The following is a 22500-nucleotide window of genomic DNA, read 5'->3' on the forward strand; positions in this document are numbered from 1 at the left end:
GTCAATGCAGCTAAGATTGCTGATATTTAATCCATTGAAGGGCTCAAGCTCTATTCAGTGCCACTCAACGCTGGAGTTTATCCTTCAGTTTGACTTCTTCTTCCGGCTCTTGGAGAGTTCAGACGCTTTATTCCTCCTCTCCTCCCTATCTTATCCCAAGGCTCTTTGTCTTTGGATGTACGGCGTTTCTGCATTTTTTCTGGAAACTGGAAATTATTAAAATGGACCTGGTCAGTTGGTCTCTCAACACGATTGACAAGATTTTTTCAACGATGAGAACGGGAGAAGGGGCTCCCGGGTGCCCCTCTGGGACAGAGCCAGCTGGGTATATCATGGACTTCTGGAAACAGTGGAACCTGATCTGCCTCTCTCAACTGTCTGTAGAGGATTCTGAAGATGTCTGGATATTCGTGGTGTTGGGGTCGGGATTCCTGCTGTTTGGCCTGAGCGGTTACCTGGCTAACCGGAAAATTTATGAGCTGTCGAGGACTATTGGCTCAATCCCGGAGCACAGGGATGGATTACGCCGCGCTGTGAACGCACAAACTCATATAATTGTCGAGATGAGTCGTAAGCTTGGAACTTTGGCTGAGATTCAGACTCTGGCACAGAAGGCTGATTCGATCAAGGATAGAGTTGACGGATCAGCATGGATTGGGATAGATTAATTTACGCCATTATTGGATTCAGAGGGGTTGGAGACCAACAGAACACTAAGGCAGAGAGGAAATTATCTCTGTCTGACCCCAGAACAAGTTCTTATCTGAATCTGGTGCCCTTGAGCCTGTGAGGCTGAAGTGATTACTCCCCCCCAGATGAAATGTGGAATGCTGCCGTCGCTATGGTAACTCTGTCTCCCTATCCCAGCCTGAGCGGGACTGTGACCGGTGAAGGCCGTGTTACCATTTCCAGGAGTCACTATGCTCTCTAACCCAATTACCTCCCTCCCCTGTCCAAACGGAGGTGACGAGTGCTGCTCATCGTGGCTGCATGCACTGATGTGAGGAGAGTCCCCAACCCTACCTCCCCACTTAGTGGACACTTATGTTGTGTGATGTCTGAAGTCTGTTGCATTTCTGTCTGAGGTGTTTTTTTGCATAGCAAAGCTGCCCTCCCTGTGGAGGGTAACTCTAAAGTGCCTTTTTTTCCTCTACCTGACTCAGTCCTCATATAAACCCTCTGATCTCTATTAAGGTAGCGCGACTCGGGTTGTGAATTACCACAGTCACTAATTCTTGTCATGTGTCTATGCCTATGTACGCATGTCTGATCTCAGAATTGTGTGTACTGAAACTCTAATTTCCCTCTGGGATTAATAAAGTATCTTTGAATTTGAATTGACTTTCAAACACATTCAGAATTAAATTACGCCTGTGAAGCTGAGGAAACCTCGGCTCAAAGCCGAGCCCTGGCTTTCTTGAGGACACACAGACTTGTAGACGGGTCTGTAGGGAAACGAAGAGGAAATGAAAAGAGATGGTCTCCAAATCTCCAACCCTTTTTAATGTGCTTAATTCAGTGATGAATTTTTTTTAACCTAGTCAGTTGTCTCCATTCGCTGGAAATTATGAAGAGTTCCCTTACTACTTTGTGGCGAAAGTTTCTAATATTTGAGCTTCAATTACAGCCTCAACATCTGTCCCTGTGGTCCTGTTGCGTCCTGGGGCAACAGTAGACTTAAATCAAATTCTGTGTCTGAGTTAGGTAAATTGGTTTCACAGTTGAAGCCATCTGGTTCACCCTGCAATATTCTCCCACCTCGAATCTACAAGGACGCATTTTCATCAATGGCCCCTTTTTTCCAGACAATCATAAATGGCAGCCTTCTTGCAGGTGTGGTTCTCTTAAAAAAAAAACTGGACTGGATTCATTATTGTTGGCCAACTAAAACTCCTGTTTCTCTCCAAGCTTATGTAAAAGGATGTTTTTTTTACAACTGGTGGGGTTCTTGAAGTCTCACAACATTTTGGAGACATTCCAGTCAGGTTTTAGAGCAGGACATGGCACAGAGCCAGCTGTTGGATCTTAATTATATATTTTTAGCTGGTGATAAGGGTGATGCTGTTGTCCTTTTGTTACTGGATTTGACATCCTGCTGGATCATTTGCAGAATTGGGTGTGGGTTACAGGGGTGGCTCTCCAATGGCTCTGATCCTATCTTGAAGACAGGAGTTTCTGTGTGTGGATGGGTGAAGCTTCTTCAGCTTGGGAAAGACACAGATAGTGGGTCCCTCGGGGCTCAGTCATTGGGCCCCTTCTGTTTACACTCTACCTCTTGTTCCTATGAGTCCTCCTGCAGCGACATGGTGTTTAATTCCATTTCTATGCAGATGATTTCTAGATATACTTGCCCCTCTCTCTGGTGGCAGGAGGCTCTGTGTCTGCATTGTTGGACTGTTTAAGGAAGGTTAAGGCATGGATGGCCTCTAACTTCCTCTTTTTAAATGGGTCAAAAACTGAGATCATAATACTAAGCCCTGGTGAAAGAGCTGGAGCAGGAGTTGAGACTGATCTTGCTTCCTTGGCATGATATGAAAAAAATGTGGTCACTAATTTAGGGATGAAATCGATGAGCCCTTAAATTTAATGTGCAAATAAACATGGTTGTTTGGGCATGCTTTTTCAATTTGAGACGGCTGTCTAAGGTAAAGTCTCTCTTGTCAAAAGTCCACTTGGAAACAGTGGTACTGTAATGCATTGTATGTTGGACTGAATCAGGCTGCAACTGCTCGGCTCCAACTTGTTTAAAACTCTGCTGCTAGCTTCCCTGCACTTGCTTCCGGTATACTATCGGGCAAAATTTAAGATCCTACTCTATGTGTTCAGGAAACTGCAGGGTGCTGCTCCACCATATCAAGCTGCACTGCTGCACAGGCATGTCCTCTCTCGGGCCCTTCGCTCAACTGGGCAGGAGTTGCTGGAAGTCCCGCGCTATAAACTAAGACCAAAGGCAGACCGGGCCTTCTCAGTAATGGCACCAACCATTTGGAATGAGCTCCCTCTAACAGTAAAGCAAGTTCTATCTCTGTGTTTTGGTCTTGCTTGAAAACAAATTTTTTTCTTGGTGGCTTTCCCCCCAACACCACTGACATTGGCAATCATAATTTACCTGCTTTTGAAAATGTTTTTATCTGTGTTTTTCTATATATTGCTTTTATGCTATTTTTTTATGTCTTATTAGTTACTAATATGATGTCTTTCTAAGTTTTTATGTACTGTGCAGCACCTTGGGCCTCTGTTAAGCAAGTAGAGGGGCTATATAGATAAATCTGATTGATTGATTGATATAAGCTAGAAGAGCAGAAGGAGAGCCTTGGATAAAGGAACACTTAACCCCCTGGAGTCTGTGGTATAATTAGCCAGTTTGACAAGTTGAAGTGTTTGCATTTATATTTCACTCTATATTTTACTGTTTGTCTTGTTTGGTATCATTCTTTTTCGCACAACATTACCTATGTGACTCTGGAGTAATTAAACTTCGTTTTATCATACTGTATTAGCATACAGAACCGGAAAATACACAAAAAAATCTAAATCCGAGTAGAAAAAAATTACATATTTATTGCAGTAAAAACCACAAACATTTGAACCATTTTCAGCACTCAGCATAAAACTATAGGGTGTGAGTAAAAGAAAAGCTCTAATCTAACAAACCACTGTTAAATGCAAGTTTTTTTGCAAAAACATGCAAGGTGTTTTCATGTAAAATTGCTGTTATGCTAAAAATTGAGTTTCACACACCTTCTGTCTACCTTTGCCACTTCCAAAAATGTCCAGCAGAAGAGAAGATCAGGTTTAGCAAGCCACAAAATTATATAGATATATTTACAAAGTAGGTGCCATGACCAGAAGTTTGTCTGCTATGACTCTAAAGCCTGGTTCATGCTTCTCCGTCAGCTCCGCAAGGGACAGACACGCACGGACTGACGGAAGCGTTTTGCTCTTTTACTTCTCCGTCTCCTGGAGAGTGTTGCAAAGCAATTGCCCGGCAGGACAACAGAGGGCGTAGTGCTGTTCTGTGGTATCCTGTCATGTATCGGTCCAAGATCGTGTGTTTATATTGTTTTTTTTTTTTGTATATAAGAGACTTTTAACACGGACATATTTGTCCCTCATCCTCCTCCACCTCTTCATGCGCTCCCCACCTCTAAACCCACGTTTCCTGTCATTTCCGTCCACAAATAAAACGCTTGCTGCGCATCTTTTCACTCCTCCAGTCACGGGAGAATTAAACGTTCATGTTTTTAGTTCTGTTAAGGGCCATTCAGTCCCTTTACCAGAGGAGCGTGAGTTTGGTCCGCATAGCCGGTAGTAAGTCGGACCTGTTCCCAGTGAGGGTTGGACTCCGCCAGGGCTGCCCTTTGTCACCGGTTCTGTTCATTACCTTTATGGACAGAATTTCTAGACGCAGCCGTGGTGTGGAGTGTCGAGTTTGGTGGCAGGAGAATCTCGTCTCTGCTTTTTGCGGATGATGTGGTCCTCCTAGCTTCATCCAGCTCTGACCTTCAGCTCTTGCTGGGTAGGTTCGCAGCCGAATGTGAAGCGGCTGGGATGAGGATCAGCACCTCCAAATCTGAGACCATGGTTCTCGACCGGAAAAGGGTGGCTTGCCACCTCCGGGTCGGGGGAGAGGTCCTACCTCAAGTGGAGGAGTTTAAGTATCTCGGGGTCTTGTTCACGAGTGAGGGTAGGAGGGATCGGGAGATCGACAGGCGGATTGGTTCGGCGTCTGCAGTGATGCGGACGCTGAGCCGATCTGTCGTGGTGAAGAGGGAGCTGAGCCAGAAAGCCAGGCTCTCGATTTACCGGTCGATCTACGTCCCAATCCTCACCTATGGTCATGAGCTTTGGGTAATGACCGAAAGAACGAGATCGCGGATACAAGCGGCCGAAATGAGTTTCCTCCGTAGGGTGGCCGGGCTCAGCCTTAGAGATAGGGTGAGGAGCTCGGACATTCGGGAGGGACTCGGAGTAGAACCGCTGCTCCTCCGGATCGAAAGGAGCCAGTTGAGGTGGTTTGGGCATCTGGTCAGGATGCCTCCTGGACGCCTCCCCGGGGAGGTGTTTCGGGCATGTCCTGCCGGCAGAAGGCCCCCGGGTCGACCCAGGACACGTTGGAAAGGTTACATCTCCAATCTGGTCCGGGAACGCCTTGGGGTCCTGCCGGAGGAGCTGGTGGACAAGGCCGGGGAGAGGACGGTCTGGAGCTCCCTAATTGGGATGCTGCCCCCGCGACCCGGACCCGGATAAGCGGAGGAAGACGAAGATGTTTTTAGTTTTTTCGCGAGGTATTCTTCAAGCTGCTCTGTGTCTGCCGCTAGTTATCCTCGGCTCTCTTTGTGTTTTTGAGGGTGCAATGGCAGCGGTGTAGACGACAGCGGCGTCCTGACCAATCACAAGCTTGCGTTGTTCGTCTCGACTGACAGATGTTCAGAAAAGAGAGCTTGACTCCGTCCGTCCTTGCAGAGCTCTCCGGCAGGCATTCAAGGACGTTGCGTGTCTCCGCGCTGACGCAGACGGAGAAGCATGAATCAGGCTCTACACACAGCGGAACATTAGTGGCTTTAAAAATCCAGTGGGTGTCCTTCATGACTTTGTCCACCTGGAAGAAGCAATGAGCACACAATCCTGAAGCAGAAAGTTTTCCCTGCCTACACCTAGTAACTACTTATCAGAATCAGTAAAACTTTATTTATCCCCGAGGGGCAATTAAAAAAATTAACAGCAGAGCAGCATGATGTTGGACATACGAACATTGAATAAATAGGCAATAAGGAAGTAATAAAGCAGCAAGAAGATGGATAAAACAGTAAAGTATGCAAAAATCACTGAGTGACTAAAGTGTCGTCTGTATAAAAGTTAAATATATGGCGAGCCCCAGGAGAGGGTTTATCGGGGGATGGTCTTATCTGCTGGAGTTAAAGAGCAGAATGGCTTTGGGGACAAAGGTGGCTCTCCTCCTCTCAATCTTGCAGGAAATGCAGCGGAGGCGTCGCCCAGAGGGGAGCCATTGAAATGCGGGGTGAAGAATGTGAGAGGGGGATGTGGAGGATTTGGGCTGCCTGTCTCATCTCAGGGCTTGTTGATAGAAAACCTGAGCAAGAGTTCTGACAGGCAGGCCAACGATTTTGGAGCACACTGATGCAGTGTGCTGCAGTCTGTTCCTGTTCTGGAGGCTGAGTAGAACCAGCAAGTGATGGAGAAGGTCATGATGCTTTCCAGGAAGGCACAGTAAAAAGTCATCATGACTGAGGAGCTGACTCCAAAGGAGTTGAGCTTCCTAAGGAGATGTAACTGTTGGTGGCACTTTCTGAGAATCTCCTCTATGTTAGCAGAGAATTTCAGGAGGTTGTCAAAGGTGGTTCCCAGATACTTGTACTCCTCCACTACCTCCACTGGGTTCCCGTGGATAATGGTGGTTACTGAAGCAGCCAGATCCCTCTGCCTCCTGCAGAAGGTCACCACCATGTCTTTGGTTTTGCTCACATTCAGTTCAAGTTTGGAGCTGTCCCACCACTCTACAGACTCCTGAAGAGCAGGCCCGTGGTGTTGTGAGGAGCCTGACAGCAGTCACAGGAGGACTGTATCATCAGCGTATTTCACCAGGTGACAGTTGGGATGTGTGTATCTGCAGTCGTCGATGTAGAGCGGGGGGGGGGGGGGGGGGGGGGGGGGGGGGCACACAGCCCTGGGGGGAGCCGGTGGAGGTGGAACGGAGACCGGAGAGACAGTTGTTGACCCGAACTTTCTGAGTCCTGTTGGTTAAAAAGTCCAGTATCCACAGGGTTAACTGGTCATCCAAATGAAATTGGGAGGAAAGTTTCGTAGCCAGGATGTGAGGCTGCAGAGTGTTGAATGCTGATGAAAAGTCAACAAACAGAAGCCTGGCGGAGGAGTCAGGGAGCTCCAGATGTTTGTGGGTGGAGTCCACGATGAAGATTGTTGCATCATCGGCGCCTCTGCGTGCACGATAAGCAAACTGGAGCGGATCCATCAGGGGCTCAGTTGCTCTCACAATGTGCTCTTTTATGATCTTCTCCATGGCCTTCATCACCAAGGAGGTGAGCGCCACAGGACGAAGATCGTTAGGAGACTTTGGGTTGCTTCTTTTTGGGACAGGGATAACTGTGGAGTGTTTCCACAGCTGGGGGACGGTGTGACTGTTGTAATAGAGTCTGGAACACACTTCCTAGCTGCTCTGCACAATGCCTCAGAACTCTGCTACTGATGTTGTCAGGACCAGGTGAGCTCCTCTCCCTGGTCCTCCTGAGGGCTCTCACCACGTCCTCGGTCTGGAAGGCGAGTGCAGAGCTGCCAGGGTTGAATGAGGATCTGGAATCCTCAAGCTGGGAGATATTGTCCGTCTCAGACCTGGTGTAGAAAGCGTTGAGGTCGTCAGGGAGGGAGGTGGGGTTGCTGCCCTCCACCTGGATGGTTCTGGAGGTGGTGACCACAGTATTCACAGCAGCCATGGTGTTGAGCCGCTGCCAGGCTGAGCGAAGGTCCCCTGTGGTAATTTTTTTTTCCACATTGTTTTTATATTTCAGTTCAGCAGCTTTAATGCCCCTCTTGACCTCCCTGTTGACTTCTTTCTTGTCCTGTGCAGAACCGGTGAAGGATTTCCTTTAGCTGCTTGGTGATCCAAGGTTTGTTGTTGGGGTAGAAGGTGACTTGTTTTGAGGGGATGATGCTGTCTACACAGAAGGAGATGTATGATGATACTGTGTCGACTTGATTGTTGATGTCATCAGAGGAAGAAAGAAGGCTGACCCAGTCAGTGGCCTCAAAACATCCTTGTAGGGTGAGAATACTTTCCGCTGTCCACTGCTGGATGCTTCTGGTCACCTTTTTAATCCTCTTGATGACTGGGGTGTAAGCAGTGGGCAGCAGGATGGTGTGGTGGTCTGTTGAGCCAAGAGGAGGGAGGGAGAGGGCTTTAAATGCATCTGGTACCGAGCCAAAGCATTTGTCCAGAGTCTCCCCCTGACGTGTGCTGCATGTAACATACTGCTGGAAACCTTTAAGCAATTTGTCAGGGGAGCAGTGGTTGAAATCACCCAGGATGAACTTGGGAGAGTCTGGTGATAATTGTTCCAATTTGTCCAGACTGCTAATGAGGTTCTCTGTGGCTTTGGCAGCATCAGCTCTGGGGTGAATGTAGACCAAGATGGTGAAAAGCTGTGGGAATTCTCTGGGGAGATAATAGGGGCGCAGGGAAACAGCCAGAAGCTCGATATCTGTGGTGCGCTACTTCTCCCTCACAGTGACTGTAGCGCACCAGCTGTTGTTTACATAGAGACACACACCGCCGCCATGTTGCTTCCCGGTGCATTCGTGGTCTCTGTCCAGGCGAAAAGGTGGTGAAAAGCCATCAATGTGCAGCGTGCTGTCATCGTTACTGTTGTTTAACCATGACTCGGTGAAAGCCAGAACAGAAGCAGTTCGGTACTCATGCAAGTGGTTGACGCAGGCTTGCAGCTCGTCTAGCTTGTTACGGAGAGACCGGACATTAGCCAGGATGATGGACGGGAGCGCTCGTTGTTTGTGTGTTTCCCTCGAGTCTCGCTCTCACAACACCCTTCTTTAATCCCCTCCTGTTCACCTTGTATTTATGAGGTGTCAAATTTCCGTGTCCACGGAGTATTTCCTCGGGAAAGAAATCCGTAGGAACAGGGCGTAAAGGCTGTTGTCTGGGTTGCTGCTGCAGATGAATGAGGAAGTCTCTGGTATAGCAGAGCCTTGGGGTCATGATCCAAAATAAAGAAAAACACAGAAGGAGCGATAGAGTTGAAAATTAAAAAGGGTTAGGGTTGAGTTTAAAACGTTTAAAAGAACGCCATAACTGCTCAGCTGTCTGGCCGGTCGACCGCACGAGCAGCAACCAGGCTTTGTCTTATGCATGAATTATTTGATTGGGTGAATTAATTCTGAGTGACTTTGTGATTGGGTGATGCGGTTCATATCACAGCCTACAAGATGAGCTTGGTCTTGTTTTCTTCCCGACTCCGAGTCCTAGCTTACGGTGTGTGGCAGCGATAGCCGACAGATCGAATGCACAAAAGCAGCTTCATCTTGGCATGAATTATTCACCTTAAATAGTTTACTTAAACTTGAATGAACACATTAAATCACAACTGTTATTTAGTTTTAAGCCCCCTTTGTTGAAACAAGCTGGAACCATGATGCCAAGTGGTTTCCTGGTTGCATAACAACAAGAGTAATGTGAGCAGCGCTCTATCATGGGCTGACGAGTGGCTGACTCCAGAGGGTTAATTCTGAAGTTGATTTAATTCCCTTTTCCAACATGTGCTGCTAGAGGTGCCCAAAAGTTTTACACAGGTCTCAGAACAAGATTATTTAGACCACAAATCAACAAAACTGCTTTTTATTTGAGAAGTGATTGTGAAGGGCAGACCATCTCACCAAGTCATCAGAGGTCAGATGGGTCAGTCTCTCATGAAGAAGAGCAGCCTGCTCCTCACTCATCAACAACTCCCCCCTCCTATTGCCCACCACCAGTTCCGGCCACACGGGTCCCTCACTGAGCTTTTGCAGGGTCACCTGAAGGCTGCAGAAACATTAACAGAACAAAACAATCAGAACATGTGATCCACAGGCTGGGACAAGCAATTCAATTCAGCTTAGCACCAAATCAAAACAAGAGTGTTCTCAAGGCACTTCACAAAGTGAAGTCATCAGTGCATTGAGTTCAGTTCATTATGCAAATTAGTTAAAAGTTTCCCATGTAATTATCGAGTCACTGACTTGTGTCAGAGAATTTACAGCAATCCCAATATTAGGCAAGCATGTAGCAACAGTGGAGAGGAAAACTTCCTTTTAACAGAAAGAAACCTCCAACAGAACCTGGATTAGTATGAGCAGACATCTGCCATAATAGTAACAATGAGGCAGTTGGTATGTTTGGAACATTTTGGAGAATGTATAATGGTGCTAGTAGTACAGTAGTCCCTTGCTATAACGTGGTTCACCTGCTTGCTGTCTGCGGACTGTTTTTCTGTCGATAAATAAAAGACAACAATAACTAACATGAACAAAAATCCAATCAGAAAATGGAAAAGAAAGGCGAATGGAAAAAAGAACCTATCATCAATTGGGAGAGGCGGGACTAGACGAGAAAAGAATCAGAGTCCAGAGCGAGCCGCTGTTTGAACAAGCTAGCGGTAATCATATATGCCAGTACCAGTTGAACAATTTATGTCCAAAACAAAATGTCCACGGCGGAGAGGAAAAGCAATAAATGTGACCATCTAAAATATCTTTGCTTGGTGAGCACACATCCAGAGTTTCTCCTGGTTTTAAAAGTTACGTTGGTAGCAGCGAGCAGGGGCAGGAGAGGAGCGGAGTGCTGAACCTCAACCAAACCAAACGCACACAGCAGTGCATCTGGTTGCTTTATGCAATCGTGGTGCGACTACCCGGGTTCCGAGTTCCGAATCCAGGGGCAGGATGCTTGTGAGGACGGGTCCTCGCCAGCCTAGCAAGTTTGGGTCCTTGCATAACCACTAAAACTGGAATTCTGACAGTTCTAACCTTGATTTTATCCCCGCCCCCGGGTCCAGTCACAGCAACCGTAACGGCGGCAAACAGCCTAACAAGCTAGGAAAATGGATCCTGAACTCTGTTTTTTCCTTTTATATTTTTAGTTGAGGACCTGCTTAATGTCCATCGCCAGCGTTTTTATTTAAGGCTGAGAAGCAGCCTTATCCAGGTAAATTAATTTTTTGTTTTGTAAACTAGCTTTCAGGAATTATATGCTAACTTTGGCTAGTTTCATTTATATTTTAAGCTACTGAAAGACCTGTAGCTAAATGTACACATTACTATAGAATAGACTAGCATGTAGATGTTAACCCTAACCTTATATTAATTTTAATCCATCCATCCATTTTCATCCACTTATCCAGAGTCGGGTTGTGGGGGCAGCAGCCTAAGTCGAGAGGCCCAGACTTCCCTCTCCACAGCCACTTGGGCCAGCTGCTCCGGGGAATCCCAAGGCGTTCCCTGGCCAGGTGAGAGACATAGTCCCTCCCGCGTGTCCTGGGTCTACCTTTAGGTCTCCTCCCGGTTGGACGTGCCCAGAAAACCTCACCAGGGAGGCGTCCAGGAGGCATCCTGACCAGACGCCCGAGCCTCCTCAACTGGCTCCTCTAAAATATATTTTATTTGATCTTAATGCTTCTTTGTGTGCATGAAGTTTGTCGTAATTAAATAGCATTGAAATGTTTGTAATGTTTTCTGGCCTTTTCAACTTAAGCCTAATAATGCCTGGATCTTTTTTTTTAAATGTATTCATTTAAACATGTTTTAATGGTCTCCACTTTTCTTCTAAAAGAACAGACCCCTGTACTGCAGGATTAACCTGAGTGTCCCAGTCCTGGACCGCTTTTTTAACCACGAGGATCTCAGACCCGATTTTAGTCTAAGCAGCGAGTTTCTGGCGGTGTTGCTAAATCACCTGAACCAGGATCGGTGACATGGTTGGAGTGCTACAATCGAGACCGTGGTGTTTCTTTTCTGGTTGGCAAGTGGAAAATCCTACAGGGTGGTCTCGAGTGTTTGGGATGTCTCCCTCAACTGTCCACGACATCATCCATTCAGACACAGAGGAGGTGGTCGCCATTCTCCTACAGGTCATACTCCTCCCCAAAACCCCAGAGGAGGTGGAGGTTGAGTCTTGTGGGTTTGCTGGGCTGGCTCGCCACAAAGCTTTTCAGAAAGCAGCAGGTAAAAATCGACGGCTTCCACATCTGGATCAAGGCTCCAAGCGGTCCTGATGAACTGTGCAACAGAAACAAACTGTTTCTATCCATCATCCTGCAGGCAGTTTGTGACCATCAGGGCTGCTTGGTCGACACCTATGTGGGCTGGCCTGGGCCGGTCCACGATTCCAGGGTGCTCCACCACAGCCCACTGTACAGGCAGTCAGCCTATCCTCCTCCAGGGCACTTCATCCTCGCAGATGGAGGGTACCCATGCCTCCAATATCCACTCCCCCTCATCAGCCCCTACAAACGGGTGGTTCAAGGAGTGGGAGCCCAGCGCTTCAACAGCCATCATTCCAGGGTATGCTGCATCATAGAGTGTGCTTTTGGAATGATGAAGACCAGGTTCAGGGCCATCTTCCTGAAAGCACTGGAGGTGCACCACACCTTTGCACCTCATGTAAGTTAACACAATGTGGACAATAAGTTTGGGTGTATTCTTTGTTTTAGAATATTACATTCCTTTTTATCTCTATTACAGGTCATCACAGCATGCACCATCCTGCACAACACCTGCCTCAGTGCTGGTGACATTGTGGTGCAGGACGATGAACCTGAGGATGATGTTGCAGAAGATGAGAGGGAGGCTGGTTTGGAGGCAGTCAGTGGTGCCCTCTGGGGAGACCATCTTGCTGCTGAGGTGTCTGCTCTGGAGGAAGTACCACCAGACCACGATTACTGTTAACAGGCAAGTAATTTAGGTAGGAATCTCTAGTCCTAAACAGCATTTAGTCCTGTTATCTTCTAAACAGTTACAAGTATTACACTCATATACATCTCCTTTTTGCACACATCTGAATGTTAGTGATGTGACAGCCGTGGATTGAGCCAGCCCAGCAAACCCTTTTGATGGAGGATGCAGTGGTCAGTGAGATGAAGCATCCAGCAGCACCCTCAGCAGACCACCCTATATGATGTCCCACTCTCCAACCAGAAAAGTTCAGCCACAGGTCTCGGTTCCAAAGACTTCCTGCTTACCAAGTAAAAAAAAAAAACGTTTTGTTTTTATTTTCGAATATTTTTTATGTATTAGTTTTCCCTCACCATTAATTAACCTATGTCATGTTACTTTTAAAGAAAAGGAATAATAAAACTGTTAAAATGATCAAAAAAGAGTTATCAATTAATAGAAATTTTATTAAACTTAATCAAATAACAAATACATTCAAACAAATATAAAATATAACAACAAATATGTTGAACCAGAATAAAAGCAAATCTAAACTATTTCTCCATCATTCTTTCCATCAGTGCTAAAAATCTGTCCATCCTTCTTTTTCTCCTGTCCGCCCTGATCAGATCAAGGAGTTCACCATTCCTGCTGTTTTTCCTTTTTCTCCCTGATGATGCCGGCTGACTCCCAGCACTCTCCCTCTCATCTGTCTCCCCCACTGCTGCTCTTGGCCCTGGTGTGTCCTCAGGGATGGAGGTATTAGAGGAAGGTCTACGTCCCAACACCTCATCCATTTGGACAAACCAGGACCAGGTTTTCGCAGTGACCCCCCTCTCCTGACCTCAGATACTTGCAGTCCTAAAAACAAAGGAAATTAGAATTAGATGGGTTTCATTGTCACTGTACAACAGAGAATGCTGTGGGCAAAATGAGGTCAGACTCTCCTTCAAGATACTGGTTCTAGATGAGTAAGAAAAGAATAGAGAGGAGTAGAAGAACAAAGTCAAATTGGAAATCATAGCTGATAAAATTTGCAATAAACACAATTTTAATTCATCAACATGGGAGATGAAAATTGTGTTCTGTACCACCCGTGTACATACTTTATACTGTACTTTAGGCCTGCAAAGAAATGACCTTGTCCTGAAGGCCCATCTTCTCCAGGATCATCCTAAAGAGATGATGAAGAAAACAAGGGAAGAAAGAAAACATGCCAACTGTTAATCCAAGAATACGTTTCACAGCAGAACATAAACGGAACTATTGTGCTCCTATCCTGTGTAGAAGGACCTACTCTGGTACCTCCATGCCATCGTGGCTGCATTTTTGGCTCCAGTAAAGAGAGCATCGTTTTGATCACGGTGCTAGTCTGTTCATATGTCCCTAGCACAAATAACAAAAAATATTAGCAATGAAACAATACGAGAACAATCAAGCTAGTTCATGGTGTTTCATTAAAAAACATTCAAGCTCTTTGACAGTGATGCGTTTCTTAAAATCTCATTAAAACATTCAACCTAGTTTGTTTTTCGTGCGAAATGACTTGAATAAATACGACTGGAGCTCTTTTATGTTGGTTTTTTCCTATAAAACAGTTTACGGTGGTTTTTTTTTTTACCTTAAGTTACATAAAGAAAACCACTCAAGCTCATTTGCAGGGACATGTTTTAATATATTCTATATAAAAACAAAAAAAAGGATGAAAGACAAGTTTTAAATGTTTTTACTACTATTTTTTAACAAACTTACATTTGAAATTGTACTGCTCTCCCACTTCGTCAGCCATTGTTGCGAATCTGTAGAGTCCAGCGGGCGGCGCGCAAAGCATGCTGGGATAGCCTTCGCCGGTGAGGATACATCAGATCCATCCTCAAAATTCAGGAGGAACATATGAGGACGTGAGAATGAGTATCCTTCAAATTTGGACAGTACTCATCGCTACGCTGTGACCTCATCAAACTCAAAATGCGTCCTCACAAGCATCCTGCCCCTGCATTCGAACACACCCATAGTTTTTTCATGTTAATTGTTCTTTAACTCTTTTTCTTTAGAAAAGTAAAAAAAAAAAAAAAAAAAAGATTAACATCTTGGAATCGTCTTTGAACATTAAGACCTGCTGTCGTTCTTCATGCTCCAGGTGCAGGCCGTGGGGTCTACAGGTGCAAACAGTTGGCCTTCCAGCAATGAAGGGAACCCTGCAACTCCAACCCTCAGCTTGTCTGCAGACAGCTCAAACTCCACTTTCTCCTTGCTGACACCTTTGGGCATTCGTATAGAAATCGTGATGCCTTCTTCTGTCTGCTGCCAGAAGTAAAGTGGTTCTGAAATGAAAACAAATGTGTTGAAGTGGAAGACATTTTGAAATAGGCTGAGTTTACAACAGAATACAGGTGCTGATCATAAAATTAGAATATCATGACAAAGTTGATTTATTTCAATAGTTCCATTCAAAAAGCAAAGCCTGTAGAATAAATTAATTCACTACACACATGTAATGCTTCTTATGACCTGAAAACATGGCATGAGATAATGGGACACTGCAATTTTGATGACATTAAGAAACTGCAGGGAGTAATAGATGGGATGGACATCAAGGATAAAACAGTTGGAACAGAAAGGGACTGTGAAGTCTGTATAAAAGGTACATTTTGTCAGACAAGAAATAGAGCTGGATGCTAAAGCTAAGACTGTTTTGGAACTCGTGCATACAGATCTGGCAGGACCAATAAGTCCAGAAACAAAAGAAGGATTTAGGTATGCTGTTTCATTCACTGACGACTTTTCCGGTGCAATATTTGTTGTTACGGCCGCCGCCGTTTTGGAGCCCAGTGGTGTGCTGCGCTCCATTCCCTGTTCAGCAGCAGAGCAGCACCGTGGACAGCGGCTCCTTGGGAAGCTGTCCGTACGTTCAGGACCACGGACAGTGCCAGAGCAGCAGTCACGCCAGCTGGGACTTAGCGCCTCATCAGCTGGCTCTTCAAAAGCGGGCAGCTGGAGATCATCAGGGGAGAGAAATGTTTGGTGGTTACAGCAACGTGTGGTTCTCTCTCCTTGGTGGTTACAGCAACGTGTGGTTCTCTCTCCTTGGTGGTTAACTTGTCTGACGGTTTTGTGCTTTAAACCAGTTTGTTTGTTTCTTGTGAAGAAACAACCTTAGGACTTTTTGTGCGTGTTTGGGATAAGTTAAGTTAATCTGGCAAACTTTTGGTTTTGGTGTGTCTTTGAGACTATCTTTTGGTAAATTACCAGGTGGGGATCTCTCCCCTTTTTGAAGTCTCGTAGGTCCTGAGCTGTTTTTAGAGGTTTGGACACTTTTTTTTTATTATTCAAGTTTTTTTTATTAAGTTTTCCAAATTTTTACATACAAACAAAAACAAAATACCCAAATAACCCCCCCCCCTCCTCCTCCCATACAGCACTGGTTAACTCAAAACCACTCACAACCACCATTCATAATAACTTCAAAACATGCTATCCAACCACTTTTATATCTTTTTACCAATAAAAAACAAAAATTCATTCCAAGTTCCAAAATATGGGTCTTTTTTTCCCCTTCATTTTAGCAATTAATAGTTCATAAGATGCAATCTCCGTCATCGTTATTATCCAGTCTCTGTAAACAGGTGCCTCAGAACTTTTCCATTTACGCAGTATAACTCTAGCTGCTGATATAAAGCCTGTAAGAGCTAGGGCCCCTGCCGTTGTAGATATATTCGGTACACACGACAAGTCTCCTAGTAAACAAAGTAGAGCAGTTTCCGGGAGTGGTATACCCAACCACTCTTGCATTGTATTCAGTATTTTTTTCCAAAAAGGTTGAACAACATAGCATGACCACATAGAATGAATAAAAGTACCTTCCTGCCTTTTACATTTCCAGCATAAATTGTTCTTCATTAAACCCATTTTATAAAGACGAGCCGGTGTAAAATAATATCTATGGATTATCTTATAATGTGTCAGCTTTCCCCGTGCTTCTCTGGTAAACCATCCCATATTGGACATTATCCTTTGCCATGAATCTCTATCCAACCTTATGCTTAAATCCCTCTGCCAAACATGCCTTAAGCCATCATAATTTCCATATAATACTTTGGCTGCCATCTTATAAAACATAGATGCTGACTGATACTTTTCTGCCAGTTTTAAATAGAGTTGTACAACATTGTCCTCTTCAGGCAGCTCCTTAACCAAACTGTCCAAGCTACTTCTTATCTGGAAATATCTCCATAAGTTACCTGTATTATCCAGGTTAAATTGTAGCCTCAAGTCCTGATAAGATTTCACTGTTCTGTTGTCGATTAGATCCTCTAATTTTCTCATACCCCTCTCTCTCCACAAATTCCAACAGACGACTTCCTTTCCCACCCTTATTGCTGGGTTATACCAAATTGATGAGTATAATTGTTTATACTGGGATATCTTTAACCATTTGTGGAGTTTGTTCCAGATATTTTTAGAACGCTGTAATATTGGATTATTCTCTTTATGCTCAGCTTCCTTCTTTTGTGCTCTTTTTTGTGACACAGCTTCTAAAGGCCAAAAGGGGGCAGTAAATTCTTTTTCTATAGCTACCCATCCTAAATAAGTGTCCTCTTTACCACCATGTTTTGTTAAATTAGCCACTTCAAAGGCAATGTTATGCAGCTCCACATTTGGCAAAGCAAGACCCCGTCCCTTCTTGTTACATACATTTTTTGTTGATTTATCCTTGGTTTCTTTCCATTCCATAGATATTCCTTTACCGTCTAATTATATTGATAATAATACTCTTCACTTATTGAAATCGGAAGCATCATTGATAAATAATTAAATTGTGGCACAATCACCATTTTAATGGTATTAATTTTTCCCCATAATGTTAAATTCAGAACTTTCCATTTCTCCAGACTATACTTTATCTTAATAAGGAGAGGAGCCATATTAATGTGCATTATATCTGTTATATTAGCGCACATTTTAACCCCTAAATACTTCATCCCAGTTGAGAGCCATTTAAAATTCCCTGCAGTCACCATGGTAGAATAACAAGCTCTAGAAATTGCCATAGCCTCTGACTTATGCCAATTAACTTTATAACCCGAAATTTGAGAAAATAAATCAACTTTGTCAAGAAGAGCCTGTGTAGAAGATGTCGGCTCTGAAAGCAAACAAAGAATATCATCTGCGTAAAGAAACAATTTATGTTCTCTCCCACCTGCTTCCACCCCTTTAATCGCTCCCTCCCTTCTTATTGCAATTGCTAATGGCTCCATAAATAATATAAACAATAATGGGGACAAAGGGTCTCCTTGTTTTGTACCCCTATACTGTCTAAAAAAGGGGGAAATACAACCATTTGTAACTACAGCTGCCCTAGGCTTTGCATAGATTGCTTTAACCCATGTAAGGAAACCGCTCCCAAATCCAAATTTTTCCAAAATATTCAATAAACACTCCCATTCTACCCGATCAAATGCCTTCTCAGCATCAAGTGAGAAGGCAGCGACCGGCACATCGCTCTCCTGACTTTTCCACATCAAATGAAGTAATCTCCGCATATTATCAGATGAGGACCTTCCTTTAACAAAGCCCACCTGGTCAGGATGAATTAATATAGATAAAAGTTTTTCTAATCTCATGGCTAATATTTTTGTAAGGACCTTACAGTCAACATTCACCAGACTCACAGGCCTGAAGCTACCAGGATCCAACGGGTCTTTATCTTTTTTTAAGATCACTGATATAAGAGCTTCATAAAAAGTTTCAGGTAGGCATCCTACTGATTTTGCCTCCCTATAAAGCTCTGTTAGAATAGGCGCCAGAAGATCTATGTTAACCCTATAATATTCAATAGGAAATCCATGTATTCCTGGGGATTTCCCCCCCTTCATAGACTGAATTGCAGCTCGGACCTCCCGCTCAGTAATCGGTGCATCCAGTTCGTCAGCTTGTTGTAGTGATAGCTGAGGGAGTTCGAGCCCAGAAAAAAAGGTTTCCCATTTACTTAGGTCTATCTTGGCGTCAGTAGAATAAAGATTTGTATAATACATCTGAAACAACTGATTGATCTCAGACGTCTTAGTTACTACCTCCCCTTCATTGTTTCTAATTCCTGAAATAACATAAGAAGCCTCTTGTTGTTTCAACTGCCTTGCCAAGAGTTTACTAGCTTTATTTCCATTTTCAAAAAAATTTGCCCTGGTCCTGAAAAGCGCATATTCAGCCTTTTTGTTAAGTAACTCATTAAAATCCATTTTCAATTTACATACTTCTTTTAGTAGCAACTCATTGTAATTTAATAACAACTGCTTTTTTTTGTCTTTTAATTGGGATTCTAATAACCTCATTTTTGCCTCATCCAATCTTTTCTTCCTGCTTGAATATGCAATAATTTTATCCTTGATAAAAGCTTTAGAAGCATCCCAAACGGTACTAAATTTTTCTGTCGATCCAGTGTTCATTTGAAAAAAGAACTTAATATCTTCCTTCAGCATATCCTCAAATCCTGCATCTTGGAAAAGGGAAACATTAAGCCTCCATCGTTTACTTTTAGCCTGCTCCTCCCCTATTACAAGATCCAACGTAACAATTGCGTGGTCTGTAAGTGCCCTTGCTCCAATTTTACAGCTAACACACAAATCACTCATGCATTTAGAAATCAGAAAATAATCAATCCTTGAATAGGATTTATGCTTATGGGAGAAGAATATAAATTCCTTTTCTCTTGGATTAACAATCCTCCATATATCCACAAGACCCAGATCTTCCAGTAGTTGGTGAATAGCCTGTCTATCCCTAGGAATCTGTTTGCTATATGTTGTCTTATCCAGTATACCATCTTGCACCTGATTGAAATCCCCCCCTAACAAAACTTGTCCATCCAATGACCCCAGAAGCTTATTAATTTCATTAAAAAAATTGGGATCCTCTGTGTTAGGAGCATATATATTACAGAGGATTATTCTACTCCCATTAATTTTTGCTTCAACACATATGAATCTTCCCTCTTCATCTTCATGTTGATTTAATAATACAAAATTCATACTTTTATGCACCAAAATTGCGACCCTCCGTTTCTGACTATTAAAACAGCTGTAGAACACCTGCCCCACCCACATTGTTTTAAGTTTATCCGCTTCCTTATCTGTTAGATGCACTTCCTGGAGGAATGCTATATCTATCTTTTGAGATTTTAAATAGTTCAAACATTTCTTTCTCTTCACAGGATTTGACAGACCATTCACATTCCAAGTCACCATTTTAACACTTTTAACCATTTTCTCTTTCCATTGACAGCCAAGGATCAGAATCAATAAGGATAGCAAAACAAGTATATTACTATAGGTCTGTGATTGTATACCGTTATAGAACCCAGGCTTGTGCTGCACATAAAAACAAACTATAATCCCCTCAAACAAAACCCTTATACCCACTATCATAAGTTTAATAAGCTTTAAAATAACCCCCATCCCCCCCCCCCCCCCAAAAAAAAGAAAACGCTATAGTCTGTGAGGCGCGACCAATGACCCCCCTCAACAAATCCTCCGACAGTCCCCCCACCATGAAAAAAAAAAATATATATATATATGTGTATCCATACATACACACACCCATACCTACACATATACTATATATATACATATACACATACACATGCATATACATATACATACAAACATACAAACACACATACATACACATACTTTCCATTATGCTTCTCTGACTGTATCCCTTAATTTTTACATCAACATAGTTTAGAGCCATATCCTATTCAAATACCATATTGCTCCAAAAAGTAAGATTAATCAATCAATCAATCAATCAATCAAATTTTATTTCTCAAGCGCTTTTCAAACAAAGTGTTATTCAAAGTGCTTTACAAAATGACCCCAGATTCCCATAACAGGTTAAAAACATTAACAAACATATGCAATCACACGCACACACACACAGACTCACACACACGCACACACACACAGACTCACACACACACACAAGTAAAAATTATATTAGGCTGAGTCCAGATGAGCCAAGTATGGTAACGCAAGGAAACGCCATAAGAGGAGCCGTCTGTCCCGGCAGCATCAGGTCTTCCACACTAAGTCAGGGCGCTCAGTGGAGGGGGAGCATAGACCCCCACCTATAGAGCGCCCAGGAAGCTACAGTCGACCACCGCTCCCGGAGCAGAGGGCCCCCACAGAGGAAACACTGGATTAAAATGAGTAAAAATGTAATAAAAGAGCTAATATAAATGACAACAATTAGAAAATAAGTAATAAATAAAATCATAGACAGTAAAATAATAATATTAAATAATAAAACTGTGCTAAACTATAATCATATAGAACATGCAAAGCAAGTAATAAAATATAATCATGTAAAACGAGAAATAAAACTGTAGTAAATATTCAGATAATACTAACCTAAAAAGATGGGTCTTGAGTCTGGACTTAAAAACATGAACGTTCTCTGAGGCCCTGAGGTCCTCTGGCAGCTCGTTCCAGAGGCGAGGGCCATAACACTGGAAGGACGCCTCGCCGTGAGTTTGTGTCCTGACTTTAGGGATGACCAGGAGACGCCTGCCAGAGGAGCGCAGAGGCCGCGAGGGTTCCTATTGTAAAAGCAGTTCTGATAGATAAGAAGGCCCAAGACCGTTAAGACACTTAAAAACCGTTAGAAGAACCTTAAAATTGATCCTGAAACACACGGGGAGCCAATGCAATGACTCTAAAACTGGTGTCATGTGCTCCCGCCTCCTGGTCTTCATCAGGACACGTGCTGCCGAATTTTGTAGAAGTTGTAAACCTGAGATGCTCTTTTTGGGAAGACCAGAAAGCAGGGCATTGCAGTAATCTATCCTACTGGTGATAAAAGCATGCATCAACGTCTCCGTATTGGCCCGATAATCAAATATTTGGCACACTTCTGAAAGCCATAAATATCCTATAACCCCCACTTCCGTTCCTTAGCTAAATTACCGTCCTCCTCCCCAGTGACGATCAATCAGTCAATAGTTCCTCCCTTTGCGGTCTGTCCGTCTTTGTCCGACTACATATAAGCTCCATTGCCTTTCGGGGATCCTCAAAACTCTTCTTTTCTCCTTTCCATGTGAAACGGAGGGTGGCTGGGTATGATAACGTAAATCTAATGTCCAGATCATGCAGTTTCCTTCTTACCTCCATGAACTTTCTCCTCTTCTCCACTACGTCTCTAGTCATATCAGGAAAGAAGGAAATCTTACAATCGTTCCACTTGATCCCGCCGTCGTCTCGAAAACGCTGCCTAGCAGCCATGAGCACCCTCTCCTTTTCAAGATAGTTATGAAAACGTACAATAATCTGCCGTGGTGGTTGCCCGTCGTTCGGTAACGGGCCCGGGGTGCGGTGCGCCCGCTGCAGCTCCCTGTTGTGCAGATCAATGCCCAACGCTTCAGCAATAATAATTCTCACCATCTCTCTTGGTTTGCCATTTTCAGCGCGCTCCTTAACCCCCACCAGGTGAAGATTTAATCTTCTGTCCCTGTTCTCCATGTCCTGGACAACCCTCCGAAGCTCTTCATGCTGACGTGCTCGCTCTCTGGCTTCCTTATCCAGCCTCTCATTCTCCTTTTCCAAATCCATAATCCGTGCATCCGCTTCCTCCAGCTTTTCACCAAGGCTAATAACTTCTGTTTCCATTTTAGCCTGTGATGCTTTCACTTGTGAAACGTCTGCCTGTAGATCCTGCAGAATGCTGCTCACTTGAGCTATTTCCCGCCTAGCCTTTTCCAACGTGGACTGCAGCTCCGTCATTGCATTCACTGCCACCGGGTTCGACAAGCCAGCCTCATGACTCTGCGTAGCGTCCTCGCCGTTGTTAACGCCGGCTAGCTTGTTGCTACTAGCGGCTACCATACTAGCCGCCTGTTTTGCCGATCTCGTTTTCGGATTGACAGTAGACATTTGTTCACACTTTTCTCTTACACGCTCTAGGATCCTATCGTCAATGGTAGATCACTTTAACCTCATAGAAAGTAAAGTCCCAATCATGAAAATCCAGGGGAAAGTGGCTGACCCGTCAGGA

General features: G+C 44.0%; 2 protein-coding genes across 2 annotated transcripts in view; one reads left to right on the top strand and one right to left on the bottom strand.

Moving 5' to 3' along the window:
- nudcd1 (NudC domain containing 1) overlaps positions 1-22500 on the bottom strand; it is a 79048-nt gene that overhangs the window by 11051 nt on the left and 45497 nt on the right. Inside the window, exons 6-7 of the mRNA XM_054736429.2 lie at positions 14570-14777; positions 9424-9568 (exon numbers count right to left, since the gene is read on the bottom strand). Of these exons, the coding sequence (XP_054592404.1) occupies positions 9424-9568; positions 14570-14777 (353 nt within the window). The remainder of the gene's footprint in view (positions 1-9423; positions 9569-14569; positions 14778-22500) is intronic.
- On the top strand, positions 10088-12727 carry LOC139064318 (uncharacterized). The gene is made up of 6 exons (XM_070547720.1): positions 10088-10181; positions 10665-10729; positions 11440-11745; positions 11842-12183; positions 12265-12471; positions 12589-12727. Exons 1-5 carry the CDS (start codon positions 10088-10090, stop codon positions 12466-12468), a joined length of 1011 nt encoding a protein of 336 aa, XP_070403821.1. The 3' UTR covers positions 12469-12471; positions 12589-12727.

The sequence above is a fragment of the Nothobranchius furzeri genome, chromosome 19, assembly GCF_043380555.1.
Source record: "Nothobranchius furzeri strain GRZ-AD chromosome 19, NfurGRZ-RIMD1, whole genome shotgun sequence".
Classification (NCBI taxonomy): domain Eukaryota; kingdom Metazoa; phylum Chordata; class Actinopteri; order Cyprinodontiformes; family Nothobranchiidae; genus Nothobranchius; species Nothobranchius furzeri.

What these genes read in the sequence shown, in the direction of transcription:
- LOC139064318 (XM_070547720.1), top strand. Translation starts at nt 10,088, where the DNA reads ATGGAAAAAAGAACCTATCATCAATTGGGAGAGGCGGGACTAGACGAG. An exon ending in GCTGTTTGAACAAGCTAGCG is followed by an intron (nt 10,182 to 10,664) that starts GTAATCATATAT and finishes TTATATTTTTAG; the next exon opens with TTGAGGACCTGCTTAATGTC. An exon ending in ACCACACCTTTGCACCTCAT is followed by an intron (nt 12,184 to 12,264) that starts GTAAGTTAACAC and finishes TCTCTATTACAG; the next exon opens with GTCATCACAGCATGCACCAT.